Genomic DNA, 17,854 nt, shown 5'->3' with positions numbered 1-17,854 from the left:
TAACAATTAAAAAACACTAAAATAATTCTTCATAAAGACCTTTATGAGGAAGAAAAAGCATGGACCTAGATTTCCCTCGCCCGGACGCGGGTCACCCGGGCCCCCCTCTGGAACCAGGCCCGGAGGTGGGGGACGATGGCGAGCGCCTGGTGGCCGGGCCTGTTCCCATGGGGCCCGGCCGGGCACAGCCCGAAGAGGCAACGTGGGTCACCCCTCCAATGGGCTCACCACCCATAGCAGGGGCCATAGAGGTCGGGTGCAATGTGAGCTGGGCGGCAGCCGAAGGCAGGGCACTTGGCGGTCCGATCCTCGGCTACAGAAGCTAGCTCTTGGGACGTGGAACGTCACGTCACTGGGGGGGAAAGAGCCTGAGCTAGTGTGCAAAGTCGAGAAATTCCGGCTGAATATAGTCGGACTCACTTCGACGCACAGCAAGGGCTCTGGAACCACTTCTCTCGAGAGGGATTGGACCCTCTTCCACTCTGGGGTTGCCGGCAGTGAGAGGCGACGGGCTGGGGTGGCAATTCTTGTTTCTCCCCGGCTCAAAGCCTGTACATTGGAGTTCAACCCGGCGGACGAAAGGGTAGCCTCCCTCCGCCTTCGGGTGGGGGGATGGGTCCTGACTGTTGTTTGTGCTTACGCACCAAACAGCAGTTCAGAGTACCCACCCTTTTTGGGAACACTCGAGGGAGTACTGGAAAGTGCTCCCCCGGGTGATTCCTTTGTCCTACTGGGAGACTTCAACGCTCACGTTGGCAATGACAGTGAAACCTGGAGAGGCGTGATTGGGAAGAATGGCCGCCCGGATCTGAACCCGAGTGGTGTTTTGTTATTGGACTTTTGTGCTCGTCACAGTTTGTCCATAACAAACACCATGTTCAAACATAAGGGTGTCCATATGTGCACTTGGCACTAGGACACCCTAGGCCGCAGTTCCATGATCGACATTTTAGTTGTGTCATCGGATTTGCGGCCTTATGTTTTGGACACCCGGGTGAAGAGAGGGGCGGAGCTTTCTACCGATCACCACCTGGTGGGGAGTTGGCTGCGATGGTGGGGGAGGGTGCCGGACAGACCTGGCAGGCCCAAACGCATTGTGAGGGTCTGCTGGGAACGTCTGGCAGAGTCTCATGTCAGACAAAGTTTCAATTCCCACCTCCGGAAGAACTTTGAACATGTCACGAGGGAGGTGCTGGACATTGAGTCCGAGTGGACCATGTTCCGCACCTCTATTGTCGAGGCGGCAGATTGGAGCTGTGGCCGCAAGGTAGTTGGTGCCTGTCGGGGCAGAAATCCTAAAAACCCTTGGTGGACACCAGCGGTGAGGGATGCCGTCAATTGAAGAAGGAGTCCTATCGGGTCCTTTTGGCTCATAGGACTCCGGAGGCAGTGGACGGGTACCGACAGGCCAAGCGGTGTGCAGCTTCAGCGGTCGCGGAGGCAAAAACTCGGACATGGGAGGAGTTCGCGGAAGCCATGGAAAACGACTTCCGGACGGCTTCGAAGCGATTCTGGACCACCGTCCGCCGCCTCAGGAAGGGGAAGCAGTGCACTATCAACACCGTGTATGGTGCGGATGGTGTTCTGCTGACCTCAACTGCGGATGTTGTGGATAGGTGCAAGGAATATTTCGAAGACCTCCTCGATCCCACTCAATCATATTTTATGAGGAAGCAGTGCCTGGGGAATCTGTGGTGGACTCTCCCATTTCTGGGGCTGAGGTCGCTGAGGTAGTTAAAAAGCTCCTCGGTGGCAAGGCCCCAGGGGTGGACGAGAGCCGCCCGGAGTTCCTTAAGGCTCTGGATGCTGTGGGGCTGTCTTGGTTGACAAGACTTTGCAGCATCGCGTGGACATCGGGGGCGCTACCTCTGGATTGGCAGACTGGGGTGGTGGTTCCTCTCTTTAAGAAGGGGGACCGGAGGGTGTGTTCCAACTATCGTGGGATCACACTCCTCAGCCTTCCCGGTAAGGTTTATTCAGGTGTACTGGAGAGGAGGCTACGCCGGATAGTCGAACCTCGGATTCAGGAGGAACAGTGTGGTTTTCGTCCTGGTCGTGGAACTGTGGACCAGCTCTATACTCTCGGCAGGGTTCTTGAGGGTGCATGGGAGTTTGCCCAACCAGTCTACATGTGCTTTGTGGACTTGGAGAAGGCATTCGACCGTGTTCCTCGGGAAGTCCTGTGGGGAGTGCTCAGAGAGTATGGGGTATCGGACTGTCTTATTGTGGCGGTCCGCTGCCTGTACGATCAGTGCCAGAGCTTGGTCCGCATTGCCGGCAGTAATTCGAACACATTTCCAGTGAGGGTTGGACGGCTGTCCTTTGTCACCGATTCTGTTCATAACTTTTATGGACAGAATTTCTAGGCGCAGTCAAGGCATTGAGGGGTTCCGGTTTGGTAACCGCAGGATTAGGTCTCTGCTTTTTGCAGATGATGTGGTCCTGATGGCTCCATCTGACCGGGATCTTCAGCTCTCGCTGGATCGGTTCGCAGCCGAGTGTGAAGCGACCGGAATGAGAATCAGCACCTCCAAGTCCGAGTCCATGGTTCTCGCCCGGAAAAGGGTGGAATGCCATCTCCGGGTTGGGGAGGAGACCCTGCCCCAAGTGGAGGAGTTCAAGTACCTAGGAGTCTTGTGCACAAGTGAGGGAAGAGTGGATTGTGAGATCGACAGGCGGATCGGTGCGGCGTCTTCAGTAATGCGGACGTTGTACCGATCCGTTGTGGTGAAGAAGGAGCTGAGCCGGAAGGCAAAGCTCTCAATTTACCGGTCGATCTACGTTCCCATCCTCACCTATGGTCATGAGCTTTGGGTCATGACCGAAAGGATAAGATCACGGGTACAAGCGGCCGAAATGAGTTTCCTCCGCCGTGTGGCGGGGCTCTCCCTTAGAGATAGGGTGAGAAGCTCTGCCATCCGGGAGGAACTCAAAGTAAAGCCGCTGCTCCTTCACATCAAGTGGAGCCAGATGAGGTGGTTCGGGCATCTGGTCAGGATGCCACCCGAACGCCTCCCTAGGGAGGTGTTTAGGGCACGTCCAACCGGTAGGAGGCCACGGGGAAGACCCAGGACACGTTGGGAAGACTATGTCTCCCGACTGGCTTGGGAACGCCTCGGGATCCCCCGGGAAGAGCTAGACGAAGTGGCTGGGGAGAGGGAAGTCTGGGTTTCCCTGCTTAGGCTGTTGCCCCCGCGACTCGACCTCGGATAAGCGGAAGATGATGGATGGATGGATGGATGGATAAAATAATTGTTGAATCCGTGATTTCCGAACGCCCCATTTGACCGATAAATGAACGACGATGCGTTCACGAATAGCCCGTTTAATCCGTCCGTGGTGAAGCGACTGTGCGCTCTCTGTACTTCGCTGTCAAGAGTGGAAGCGGTGATGGCGCAGACAGACGACATTGACATAATGATGAATTATCACGGAGATGTATTCAAAAAGGACAGAAAGAACTGCCGCTATCCCTACTGCGTTGTCTGGACTCCCATTCCTATTCTTTCGTAAGAAGCATGACAACACTGCATGCTATTGCTAGCTTAAGCAATTGTAGCTTGTTTAGCTATGTCAAATAAAAACATCGTACGCTTTACCTGTTAATTTACGTTATATTCTAATTCATACTGTGTTAAAGTGATATCATTAATGAATTACTGTGTATGGCTTACAGGTGGGTGCTGCCTTTTATTGGTCATATGGGAATATGCACCTCTTCCGGAGTCATAAGAGATTTTTCAGGCTCTTACTTTGTCTCGGTTGGTATTTGTACACTCAATGTGTCCATTCATTAATGTGAATAACAATAATAACGCATACTGGGTTAATATACGTAAATGGACATGCTAAAACGATTTTGCATTTCTTTCCTGACATCTTCAACATTTTGCCATGAGTTACAAGCATATGCAATAATTCTCAATGTTTTCTTTTTCCAGGAGGACAGCATGGGCTTTGGAAGACCAACAAAGTAAGTAATCAAATTGCAACGCTATTATAAACGTGGCTCTCAAGTATTATCCACCATGCACATCCATAATGAGAGTTTGATCATATTTACTTACAAACCCTGTTTCCATATAAGTTGGGAACTGGTGTTAAATGTAAATATAAACGGAATACAATGATTTGCAAATCCTTTTCAACCCATATTCAATTGAATCCACTACAAAGACAAAATATTTAATGTTCAAACTCATAAACTTTTTTTTTTTTATAAATGATAATTAACTTAGGAATTTCATGGCTGCAAACACGTGCCAAAGTAGTTGGGAAAGGGCATGTTCACCACTGTGTTACATCACCTTTGCTTTTAACAACACTCAATAAACATTTGAGAACTGAGGAAACTAATTGTTGAAGCTTTGAAAGTGGATTTCCTTTCCATTCTTATTTTATGTAGAGCTTCATTCGTTCAACAGCTGTCGTATTTTACACTTCATAATGCGCCACACATTTTTAATGGGAGACAGGTCTGGACTGCAGGCGCGCCAGGAAAGTATCCGCACTCTTTTTTTTTTTTAAGAAGCCACGCCGTCGTACCACGTGCTGAATGTGGCTGTGCATTGTCTTGCTGAAATAAGCAGGGGCACCAATGAAAAAGACGGCGCTTAGATGGCAGCATATGTTGTTCCAAAACCTGTATGTACCTTTCAGCATTAATCGTGCCTTCACACATGTGTAAGTTACCCATGCCTTTAGCACTAATGCACCCCCATACCATCACAGATGCTGGCTTCTGAACTTTGCGTCGATAACAGTCTGGATGGTTTGCTTCCCCTTGGGTCCGGATGACACGATGTCGAATATTTCCAAAAACAATTTGAAATGTGGACTTGTCAGACCACAGAACACTTTTCCACTTTGCAACAGTCCATCTAAGATGATTTCGGGCCCAGTGAAGCCGGCGGTGTTTCTGGATGTTGTTGATAAATGGCTTTCGCTTTGCATAGTAGAGCTTTAACTTGTACTTACAGATGTAGCGACGAACTGTATTTATTTATTTTCTGAAGTGTTCCTGAATCCATGTGGTGATATCCTTTAGAGATTGACGTCGGTTTTTGATACAGTGCCGTCTGAGGGATCGAAGGTTACGGTCATTCAATGTTGGTTTCCGGCCATGCCGCTTATGTGGAGTGATTTCTCCAGATTCTCTGAACTTTTTGATGATATTATGGACCGTAGATGTTGAAATCCCAAAATTTTTTGCAATTGCACTTTGAGAAACGTTGTTCTTAAACTGTTTGAGTATTTGCTCACGCAGTTATGGACAAAGGGGTGTACCTCGCCCCATCCTTTCTTGTGAAAGACTGAGCATTTTTTGGGAAGCTGTTTTTATACCCAATCATGGCACCCACCTGTTCCCAATTAGCCTGCACACCTGTGGGAGGTTCCAAATAAGTGTTAGATGAGCATTCCTCAACTTTATCAGTATTTATTGCCACCTTTCCCAACTTCTTTGTCACGTGTTGCTGGCATCAAATTCTAAAGTTAATGATTATTTGCAAAAAAAAATGTTTATCAGTTTGAACATTAAATATGTTGTCTTTGTGCAAGATGGCGGCGCCCGGACGGGCTGCAACATCGCGGAGCTCTTGCTAAATATGGAACATTTGGCAGAAATACCAGACAATTCTGCAAACTTCGAGAGGAGCCAGATGAGGTGGTTCGGACATCTGGTCAGGATGCCACCCGAACGCCTCCCGAGGGAGGTGTTTAGGGCACGTCCAACCGGTAGGAGGCCACGGGGAAGACCCAGGACACGTTGGGAAGACTATGTCTCCCGGCTGGCCTGGGAACGCCTCGGGATCCCCCGGGAAGAGCTAGACGAAGTGGCTGGGGAGAGGGAAGTCTGGGCTTCCCTGCTTAGGCTGCTGCCCCCGCGACCCGACCTCGGATAAGCGGAAGAAGATGGATGGATGGATGGATCTGCAAACTTCATGGCTGGCTCACATCGTGGTCACTCCGTGATCACGTACGACCGCCAGACACTTCTGGATGTGGAAATATCGGGCCGTTTTGGACTGATAGACGCGTGCTTGCTAGACGTGCTAACTAGCATGGGAATAATTCTGCGGCTACATCCAGCGGCCTGTGAAGCAGGGGAGTATGGTAGCAGCGGGGGCCGTCTACGGAGCAGACGCCAGCGGTGTGATCGGAAACGCGGATGTCGAGCGGGGCTAAAAACAAAGCAGAAGGCTAATCCCCACAGAACACCACTTCCCTCCATCCTGAAGCCGGATTTAAATGGAAGATGCGAGACTACTGGTCTGGGTAAGGAGTCAGTTAAATTAGAACAAGTTTTTTCTGCTTTGAGTGTTTCAGAGTTGGACATGTGTTCTACCGAGGTGGCTAACTATGATGCGTGCAGTTTATCAAAGCAACAAACAAACAATCGGAAAATTCCCGTTACTGAGGTGGCTAACCATGATGCGTGCAGTTTATCAAAGCAACAATCAAACAATCGGAAAATTCCCGTCGTATCAATTCCTAGATATGGTTGTAATTATACTAAATGCACTGGGCATAATAAACACAACATTATTAATATTGCTACTACGGATAATTTGATCAAAAATTCCCTAAAACAGCTCACTACCTATAATATAATTTTTTATTATTATTATTATTTTTTTATTACATTTTTTTTTTTTTTTTAAATCAACATAAAAAACACAAGATACACTTACAATTAGTGCACCAACCCAAAAAAACTCCCTTTTTCATGACAAAAAAGATTTTTGAGCGCCGTGTGTTATGTTCTATATTTTCAATGGAACATTTAAAATGTTGGCGTTGTTTACATTTGTTCTGTTTGGTTTATGTTGTATTGCGGTGCAAATATTCTCCCGAAATATGTTTATCATTGTTTAGTATGGTTTCACAATATGGCACATATTTATGACAGTTTTGGTGTTGTTTATACGGCCACCCTTAGTGTGATATGTATGGCTGTTTACTAAGAATGCCCTTCATTCATTTGTATATGGGGTTATAAAATCAAGATGATTATTATAATAGGTTAGGATTCTTTAGTGGCAGCTATTCTTGATATTTTAAATTTTGGACAAATTTTCATTCTATACAACGCTTCAAAACCAGTGAGGTGGGCAAGCTCAACCTTATTGCCTGGGAAATACGCTGGGAAGCGATAATGGTTTAAAAAAACAAAAAAAAAATATATATATATATATGTATATATATACATACATATATGTATATATATATATATATATATATATATATATATATATATATATATATATATATATATATATCCGTATCACTTCTGGAATTTCACGTAAAAAGACACAAAAAGTGCATTAACGCCAACACTGATAGTAGTAAAAATAGCAAAAGAGGAAATATGAAATAGCAAAATAAAAATGTATGATAAAAAACATAAGAGTTTAACATGATCAGTAAAATGCCTGATCAAAAAGGTGTGTCTTCAACCTTTTTTTTATTTTTTATTTTAATGGTCTCTGTGGTCCTGAGGTTCTCCGGCAGGGGGTTCCACAGGTGGGGGCCAGAGTGGCTAAATGCCGCTTCACCTCTTTGTCTTTGCTGAAGTATTTGGTAAAGATAAAAGCCAGAGGATCTTAGGATCCGTTAAGGTAAAAGCAGGTCAGATTCATAAGAAGGGGCAGGGCTAAAATAAGACATTTAAAAACTAATAAAATAACTTTAAAATCGACCCTGAAGTGGTTGGGTAGCCACTGCAGAGACTTTAAGACTGGTGTAATGTGCTCTCGCTCTCTGGTCCTAGTCAGTACGCATGCAGCTGAGTTTTGTAATAATTGTAGATTTTGAGTATTATTTTCAACTTAAAGAGAGTATTCATCCTCATTACTTTGGCCTGTTTCCTGATCAGCCTTTGGTGCACTGCTGCCACCTAGCTGGAGGCTTGTTTACCATCCAAGAATGAATAAAAAGTCTTAAGCTATTTATTGGTCACAAGTGTTTAAATGTGTTGTAACCCTGCAGGTACTGGAAGCTTGACGTGGACAAAGTGTGTGACAACAGTGCCATTACCTGGGACAAAGCGGTGCATGATGCATCCGAAGAATACAAATGCAGACCGGTAAGAAATAGTACACTGTCTGGCCGAAAAAACCCCACTAATATTTAATTACACCCACTTTAACTTTGATTGCAGGATGCATTCATTCATATAGGCTTCTGCAATGTCACATTATTTTTTGCCAAAATCTTGTTTTGGTGAGATTGTTGGGGCACTGATACCTTCAGGTTTTAAATTTAAAAAGTCTAGTAACTGTTAAAACAGGTTGCTCATTAAAATGACAAGAAAAAGAAGGGAGTAATAAACTTTTCTAATAATGTCATTATCACACACTTATGTAGCCCAATTTACAGTAATCCCTCATTTATGGCTATTATTTGCTTGTACTCTGACACTTGACTTCTTCCCAGGAGAGAAAACCAGTGGTTGTCAACCAAGATGGCTGTTGTACAGCAAGCAGCACGCAAACTCAGTACAAAAGAGGCTTAAATCTTCCTGCAAATAGCCGATACTACCAAAAAAGCAAACTATGCGATGGAATAGATCCGTATATAGGGCAGGGCAATATGGCCTTTTTTCATATCTCAATATTTTTAGGCCATATAATGATACACGATACATATCTTGATATTTTGAATTAGCCTTGAATTAACACTTGATGCATATAATCACACCAGTATGATGATTCTATGTGTCTACATTAAAACATTCTTGTTCATACTGCATTAATATATGCTCATTTTAAACTTTAATGCAGAGAGGGAAATCACAACAAAGTCAATTGACCAAAACTGTATTTAGTAAACAGTTATTAAGCAGTGGCACAAACATTCATCCATCATTCATGTAATTTCAAAACAGAAAGTGCAAGATTGTCAGAGACATTTTAAAACAAGCTAAGCGCCGCCACTTTCATCGAGCTACTACCACTGGTAAAGTTACTAAACATGTCAGACCTTAGTAAATCTGAAAGTCGTTGTTACGATTCTCAACTCATTCATGACAAAGCCAGGAACAAATTGAGGGGATGCCTTTGAAAGATGGAGACGATTGAATGCCGTAAATATTTTTTCATCTGATGCCAAACTTGTTAATTTCCTCCTTCATAGGTAAGTCAGGCATTTACATTTTCTTATTACTTTTAATAAATGGAAATTGACATTCCGTACTTTAAACTATATTGTCCAATACAGTCTATGATCTTGTCTAACAAAGCTAGTATGTTCTTGCAACAAATGCTAAGGACTGAAGCGCCATCACACTAGTGTAGTTTAGCATGCTAGCCCGGTCAATGACACATCGACATATAAGCTAATGGAGGAAATAAATGCTCGTAAGCCTGTAAGTCGATGTGTCATCCAACTGACAGGGCAAAATATATTTTCGACAAATAAAACCTATGTGGTTATGGGTAGTGTCATTGCCTATTTCGTTCTCATTATGCTGATACGCTGAGGAAATGGGTTCCAACATTAGCACAACTAATTGGGGTTTCTGGTATTGTATGTGCATTAAACACATATGGGTTGGTATTTGCTTGGCAAAATATAATGCATTACATGTAATGATTTTCTACTTTGTGTATTGACATGGTAGTAGCTATATGATTAATGCGTAATGTGGTTTTTGCGTAATGTGGGTTGGCTCATAGAATTGCACTCTGCACTGAAATATGGTGATGTGCGTACATGGAAGACAATGCAGTGAGTCATGTTGGATGCAACATGGAGTTATGTTGAACGAAATGTGGTGGTAATTTTAGTGTTTGTCTTGGCTTGCCATCAAAGTTGGCCTATGCGATATATAATATTTAATATATTACTATCAATAATTATTTCGATGGTGGTCCGTGGGGTCGAACCAAACATTTTAACTGGGAAATGCCAACATTCTGTCCCGACTCCCGAGGAAAATATTGCTGCGTAACTTTACAAATACGTTTGGCTTACCGACATCAGTAAAATGTGGCATAATTACTTAGTAAACCATCTTACAAGAAGCATCAACAAGACAAAACCTACAGCAAAGGACTTGTCAATTGCCATTTGAAGTTCTTCGGAGTAGGATTTAGATTCGACTGCGTATCTGTCAACCTCAGTCATGTAGAGTGGGAGGGGACTACAGAATTTTGACTGGATTGCAGTACTATTTCTGGCCACATTACTACATTTGGCACGTAAACTTAACTCTTTTAGACTCGCCTAATTCGTGCTTTTTGAAACACTCGTAGCAAACATGTTTAATACAAATAATATCAAGATAATACTTTAAAGGAAATGATGAACAGTAAAAGTATATCAATCAAACCTTTAATGGAGTGATTGCTGCAAACTCATGCATTCTTTGTCTCTGTTCCCTTGGACTGAAGTTTGAGCTGCATGCTTTTGTTGTCGTTGTTTTGTAAGATCTTGCACTCTTTTGCCATTTTTAATTATCTCTCTAAGAACTCTGAAGAATTGTTTATCCTTTTTGCAATGTGAACGATTAATACAGCAAAAAACAACTCAAGTACAGGAATTTTTTTCTTTGAGAAAGGCTGAATGGCGCTGAGTATCCATTAAGAACAGAGCTAGCTTGACCACCACGTATATTTAATGGGCGGGACGTGAGCCGGATGTGACGTCAGTAAAATCCAAGCAATTGGTTCCAAACATGACCGTGTTAAATGAATTTCTTGGAGGTAGATATTATTTTTATGAAAATTTACAGGCAACATACCCCTTCCCCTTCGAACTCATCTGGATAAACTGAAATTCTTGTTTCCATTTGTTTTGGAACTCGCAAGCATATTTCTTCATTTTGCTCGTCGACGGTGTAATATAGGGGGTCGGAGTCAATAACCAGGCAAGGTGATGAAGTTACGTCTCTTTACTGTGGACTTCAGAACAGACTCCCTCACTTCCCGTCAGGTGCCCAACACCACGTAAATCGTTGGCCAATCAAAAAGCAACCCCATAACGCTATAGCCAAGATTCACCAGGAGATGGCAACAAACAACATAGATCACTCTATTACAGACTGAGTCTCCATGGCTGTAACTTCCTCAATCTTCTGCTTCGTCTCCTTGTGTGTGCAGTTTTTTATTAAAATCGGTAGATGTTGTAACGTGATTGGGCAGGCAAGCTGTTTATATTGTAGGAAAGCAGACGTGAAAACAGGCCTTCCCCACTCAGGCCCGCATGGAGCTGGAGGGGGCGTGGCCTCCAGCTCCGGCTGAATTTTGGGAGATTTTCAGGAGAAAATTTCTTCCGGGAGGTTTTCGGGAGGGGCGCTGAATTTCGGGAGTCTCGCGGAAAATCCGGGAGGGTGGCAAGTATGCATTGGGCAGTTCTTAACCCGATTTTAGTAGTTTCAGCAATCTCTTTCAATGTTTTCTCATGCTTGATCGCATGCTAATTATTTGACCCTTTTGAATATCATTTTCAATTACCACAGAGGATGTCTTCTGACATTGTTGTTTAACATTTAAAAAGCTACTCATTGCATCAGTTTCAAATGAATTCCAAAACTGAAATACCCAGCCAAAACATATGCAATAGGGATGTATTGATATGAACATTTTACGGTTATCGTTGGTTATTTGTTAAGTTTTGTGTTTTTTAATAACTAAAATAAGGAGACTATAGTACATTTTTAGAAAACCTACTATTTTGCATTTTTGTGTTTCTTATGCTTCACTGACAGTGTTATAGTCTTAGTGCTTTATTTGTTACAATGGCTAAGTTTTTCCATCCGTTCATCCATTTTTTTACCGCCCTTTCCTTATCCCAACTGCATTCGGGCGGAACACGGTGTACACCCTGGACAAGTCGCCATCTGATCGCTGGGCCAACACAGACAGTCAACATTCACACTCACATTTACACACCAGTGTCAATTTTGTGTTGCCAATCAACCTATCCCCAGGTGCTTGTCTTTGGAGGTGGGAGGAAGCTGGAGTACCCGGAGAGAACCCACACAGTCACAGGGAGAGCATGCAAACTCCACACAGAAACATTGAGCAGGGCTCGAACCCATGACCTTTTTTGTGTGGCTTCAGCACTAACCCCTGTGCACTGTGCTGCCTTGGCTAAGCTTTTATTTTAATTATTGGTTTGTACTGTAGCCCTTTAGATTTATTTAAATGAAAGGAGTGAAATCTATTATTAGCGTTTGTTATTTTTGGCGGGTGTTGTGTTGTCCTACTCTGTTCAGCGGTCCTTGAACGCACCGTTTAAGCACCTCCGTCTTGTATTCTTGTTATTATAGAATGATCACTCTGTTATAAGACTGCTTGTAGGCTCCATGTGCACAATTGAATAACTTGCTTGCTTAGACAGTAATGTGTTTATATAAATTCAGATTGGGGTATGTTGTTTCTTAATGGGGAAATACAATAATGACCCTTGTTTCATGTTATCTTTTAAGCTATCGAGCTAGTGTGAGTTTATCAAAGTGCAGTTATCAATCAGTTTTTTGATCATTTTAATTTAAAACGGTAGTACTAACCGTCGGGAGTTATACCATGGTTATCATTATTACCGTTTATTGTTACGTTTGTAATATTCAGTAATTATCCATTTGGAAGGTTCATACCTATCAATTAATTTCAGGTAGTAACCTTTTTTGGCTAGGTAGTGTGTGTATATGTTTAGTAAGTTATTTGGAGGAATATATCATTTTCAATTTCTGCTTCTGTTTTTTCCTAGCACAATTTGTGCTTAGATAACTGCCATTCCCACGTTGCCATGGCTCTCAACCTGATGCGCTACGACAACAGCACCTCTTGGAACATGGTCAACTTGTGTGTGCTGTCGCTCATTTATGGCAAATATGTAAGGTAGGCATTCAAAACTATTTGTTTTTAATCATAATGACCGAGCGAGTCAATTAATCTTTTTCTGGGATGGAACCTATCCCAGCTGACGTTGGTGCAGTCTATCATGGAACACACATAAGCAAACAACATATAACAAAATGTGGAAAAAGTGAAATGCTCTGACAATAGTATCAGATCAGTCATACTGGAAATACACAGCAATTAGAAAGAGATGTAGAAAAAGAGATGTGCTGTCTATGATTCACAATCTATATATAAGACATGAACGCATATGTTTTTGTTTTTTCATGTATTCTAAGTTGAAAATAAAGAACATTTGAAAAGTAAATAAATACAAAGTTAGCTCACAATGAAGTAAAGGGGGTTCTCTATTTTGCCCATGAAACTTTTTAAATAACCATCCAAAACCCACAAAAATATTTTACTTACATTCCGTGACCTAAATATTAACCAAGTATTAGTAATGTTGTTATTAATAAGTGCTAAGGCAGACAAAGTATTTTTAGCGTTGATAACCGAGCGCTAACTATACTTTTTGCTGCACTGGACTCAATGCAAACTGCTATATAACTGTAAAGAAAAACAAGAAGCTAACGCAGCACGTTAGCATAGAGCTGACGTGCTGCATAAGCGTCATAATTAGGAACTCATGTAAAAACAATGTCTTGTTTTCTGTCGTTTCTAATACTGTTGCATAGCGTTTCGGCTCCTCAAAGTTATTCTAGATTATAAATCATGCCACTCATCTGGATAATAGGAGGATTTAAACATGCTTTATGTTCATCTGTGACATTTAATATATAGTCGGAGATGGAGACAAACACTACAACAGAAGACGGTGTCAGGGGCAAATTTTTAACCCTTCATGTGGATTACAAAATAATTCTTCATCTAAACGGGAATACATGCTCCATGAGGGGACAGGGAGATATATATATATCAGTTTTCATCGCAGTGAGAACATACATTGTACAGTAAGTGATCGTTTTATAATGTTTGTATATTGTATTTCTAGTTTAGCACTTTGCAATACTGCTACATTATGGTTAGTGTTTCACTAAACTAGATCTGTTTAGTAAAGCTTTTAGAACTTGTAGCTCACCCTCCTTTATATTCAGGATAAAAAAATATAAGGTTCTGAACCATCTTTTTTCCCAAAGTAGTCGTTGTTGGCCCCCACAAAGTCTGCATGATTTTCATTGTTGTTGGTGGGGAAGGGATCTGTGGTCCATACCTTTACGTCATGCGATCATGTGACTGGCTATCTTATTATCTATCAAAATGGCTCTGCAATCCCAGTGAGGTTGATACTATTTTGATTATATTTATTCACTAGCAAACATAAGTCTTTTGGTGTCATACATCATATATATATGATAATAGTTTCAATATAGAGGCAACTTGTTTTTACACTCTACTGGTACTTCAAATGATAGTATAACCTAAATTAGTCCCCTAAATATAATCACCTTAGAGTATAAAGTATAGATTATCTGATACACATAGGAGTAACATCAGTGGGTAATAGGACTCATAATAATACATCAATGTAATTATGATCAAATGTATATTCGTTCATCTCCTGGGAGTTAAGTCTACCCTGTCTTTAAAAACTAGTGACGTCTCTGTAACTTAAGTTGATGGTCAACGAATGCACCACAGTTACGGGCAATGAGATGCAAAAGTGAAACTTGTACATAACTTTCTCCTATGCTGCCACAAATAGATGTATTTAAATGTTTACCTTTCTTCTGTCACCTCTCATTGTTCCAAAAAGCTGGTGCTGTATGTGAATTCTCTGATGATGGTATGACATCCGTGTTAAGTAAAGTGTTCAAAGTTAGGTTTACCGCTAACCAGGTGGAATGAAGCCTTTTACATTTTTGATAGGGTTGTAGGTAGTTTTAGACATTCCTAATTTATATCAAGCAACTTTATTATTGAACCTTAAGGGCTATACTAATTTTATATCCTCATTGATGAAGTCTCCGTTTAAAAATTGACATATTTAATGAGGAAAAACATTTTTCAAACCCCCATCCCCACTCACCCCTCACTTCGACACCGGCGGTTTTCTTGTCCCATTGCTTAACGTTACACGCATACATCAGATATGACATTGATTACATTGGACAAGTGCAGTGTTGCATGTAAAACGTGGATACAGTATACAATAGTGCTTTATAATGTCAAGAGATGGGAGTGGACAAACACAGCTCATTAGCATTAAAGCTACAGAAACACAAAATACAGTGTTTCTGGTTTATATTAAATCATGTTTATGTTTTTCTAAAAATTCCGTATTAACTTAAATTTGTGTTGTATTACACTTGAATAGCGATCTAACGATGATCGGTATTAGTAATAACCACGATAAATCTCCAGACGACCAGCATTACTGTTTTAAATCAAAATTATTGAAAAACTATGATTGATAAATGCACTTTGATAAACTCGCGGACTGACTGGCGCTAGCTTGCAAGCTTAAATGCTAATATAAAAACAAGAGACATTAATGTATTTTTTTAAAAATACATACCCCAATCTAAATGTATATAAACATTGCAGTCTGAGCAACCAAGCTTATCAACTGTATATATGCTCAGAGGAATAGAAGACAGAGGTGTTTTTATGGTGTGTTTTAAAACCACTGTACAGTCTAGGAGGATGCCACGAAGCCAGCCTGAAATAATCAATAACGATAATATATATTGTTTGTTTTATTTAGGTAAATCTTAAACTGCTACAGTACAAACCAATATTTAAAGCAATAAAAGCCATTAAAATAGATAAGATAGTAGACTAAAACACTGTAAGAGAAGCATAAGACACATACAAAATAGTAGATTTTCTAACAGTTTGTCTATTTTTTTTTTCACATTAAAATTAAACTTGGTCAAAAGATTTCAGTGTGTGTATAAGTACTTTTTGAGCACATTCAACAATACAGTTATAATAATAACCGTAATAGTTTTGGTCACGATAATTATAATGAGAACTTTTCATATTCACACCCCTACAACACACTGAATTGCAGTGTTTATAATAGTCATCTCTCGCCACGTCACATATTCTACAACATTTTTGCCAAAAAGTAAGTATTAAAAACACTAAAACGATAAATACTACAGTAGTATTGGCCACAAGATGAGAACAAAACAATCAGATCACACTGTTCAGTATTGTGGCCACTGATTGGTTCAGCGTCAGGCAGCCTTACTGTCTCAGATTAAATGAGTGTAAAGGTGATTACCCATCCATCCATTTTTGACTAAAGAGTGTTATTGCCTGTCTAGATTGCTCTCATATTGTTGAAAAATGTATTTAGGAGGTGGTAAACAGTGTTTATTCTCCAGCTGTGAAAATGTTTTATTTACAATTATTGATTCCTACTTTGGGCAGCACGGTGATACAGGGTTTTTGTGCATGTGCCTCACAATACGAATATCCAGAGCAGTCCTGGGTTAGATCCCGGGCTCGAGATCTTTCTGTGTGGAGTTTGCATGTTCTCCCTGTGACTGCGTGGGTTCCCTCCGGGTACTCCGGCTTCCTCCCACCTCCAAAGACATGCACGTGGGAATAAGTTGATTGGCAACACTAAATTGGCCATAGTGTGTGATTGTGGGTGTGAATGTTGTCTGTCTATCTGTGTTGGCCCTGCGATGAGGTGGTGACTTGTCCAGGGTGTACCCCGCCTACTGCCCGAATGCAGCTGAGATAGGCTCCAGCACCCCCCGCGACGCCAAAAAGGGACAAGCGGTAGGAAATGGATGGATGGATGGATTCCTACTTCGTGAAAATTCACTTTGGTCATGTCGGGACTCAATTAACAAAAAAATGACCATATTTACAAGTTTTGTTGGATATTTCATATCAACCATGAGCATTTCTAAGAAAATGCAAGTTTTACTTCATTTCATTCCACTTGCAGCATCGCACCTGAACACTGTATTGTATATTAGTCAAAGCCTCATAACGCATCTACGTCACAACTGTGCAGCGTGGCGTTCCTACCCCGTGCAGACATAAGGCTGAGAGTGCCCTCCTCATTATTCTCTGCTGACCCAAATAGAGGAAGCCGGCGTCACAGTTTGTGCTGCCTCTGCACATCCACTCCCACGCCACAGGAGTCTGTTTAACAGAGGGGGAGTCGTGTAATTAATCACTGACAAAAGTGCTCCCCCTATATGTGCCGCCGCTGGAGGTCACCTATCCACTGGGGCTCCCTGCACTGGGTGGGGGCGAGGACAGTAGGACAACGAGCACTGGGACTTTGGGAGCAAAAAAGCCATATGTACGCCTCGCATGTCTGTACGATGTATAAGGGGGGGAAGGGAGTGTCACAGTAGGTCCTGCTGACAAGCCCTCTGACACTTTACTTTGTCTATTCTTCAGCTGGCCCGCGATCCTGAAGACCTGGCTGCCCTTCATCATGCTCTGCGGAGTCTTCGCCATGTTTGTCCTAACTTTCAAGTTTCAGTAATGCAGTCCAACAAGACAACTCATTTTGTCACATTTCTGCGATTGGCCTCATACCTCATGTGGTGATCATATCCAGGAGGTTACTCAAAGGCCATAATTAGAGTATTGCCCTTTTTATTATGAATCCTATTTTAATTTCTACACAAGCTCCCTTTGCTGAGGAACAACAATAATGGCGTATAGCGGGTACGGTATATATTGTTTATGATGAACGTTGTTCTCCAACCGGCTAATGTACATTTCACTGATGAAAAATAGAAAAGACATTGCCAATCACTGCACAATTTCAATGCTGAAAGTATTCATCCATTATGTGGGAGATTAAGAGATGTGAAGTACTACCAAAGACAGGATGATGTAGAACCCACATCAGGAAAGATGACGCTGAATTGATGAATGTGATTTTTTTTTTTTCTTGGCTGAATTTAATTTTGTATCATTATATTATATTACACCACGTGTTTGTACCAAATCAGTATTTTATTGTGTTTTGAGTCCATGTAACAAATAGTGGCGGTCACAACCAC

At 42.0% G+C, this 17,854-nt stretch overlaps 1 protein-coding gene across 1 annotated transcript; it reads left to right on the top strand.

Moving 5' to 3' along the window:
- The first annotated feature begins 3,125 nt into the window (after positions 1 to 3,125).
- On the top strand, positions 3,126 to 17,384 carry LOC133562178 (transmembrane protein 222-like). Its single transcript, XM_061916123.1, has 6 exons — positions 3,126 to 3,509; positions 3,677 to 3,761; positions 3,942 to 3,973; positions 7,990 to 8,086; positions 12,715 to 12,845; positions 17,241 to 17,384. The coding sequence occupies exons 1-6, from the start codon at positions 3,295 to 3,297 to the stop codon at positions 17,326 to 17,328; spliced, it is 648 nt and encodes a 215-aa protein (XP_061772107.1). The 5' UTR covers positions 3,126 to 3,294; the 3' UTR covers positions 17,329 to 17,384.
- The last annotated feature ends 470 nt before the right edge of the window (positions 17,385 to 17,854 follow it).

The sequence above is a fragment of the Nerophis ophidion genome, linkage group LG11 (genome assembly GCF_033978795.1).
Source record: "Nerophis ophidion isolate RoL-2023_Sa linkage group LG11, RoL_Noph_v1.0, whole genome shotgun sequence".
Classification (NCBI taxonomy): domain Eukaryota; kingdom Metazoa; phylum Chordata; class Actinopteri; order Syngnathiformes; family Syngnathidae; genus Nerophis; species Nerophis ophidion.
This window is presented reverse-complemented; position numbering and strand designations above follow the sequence as displayed.

Bases quoted from the DNA above. Each gene is read 5' to 3' on its own strand.
- LOC133562178 (XM_061916123.1), top strand. From the start codon at position 3,295: ATGAACGACGATGCGTTCACGAATAGCCCGTTTAATCCGTCCGTGGTG. The intron at 3,510-3,676 runs GTAAGAAGCATG...TATGGCTTACAG, and splicing joins ACTCCCATTCCTATTCTTTC to GTGGGTGCTGCCTTTTATTG. The intron at 8,087-12,714 runs GTAAGAAATAGT...GTTTTTTCCTAG, and splicing joins AAGAATACAAATGCAGACCG to CACAATTTGTGCTTAGATAA.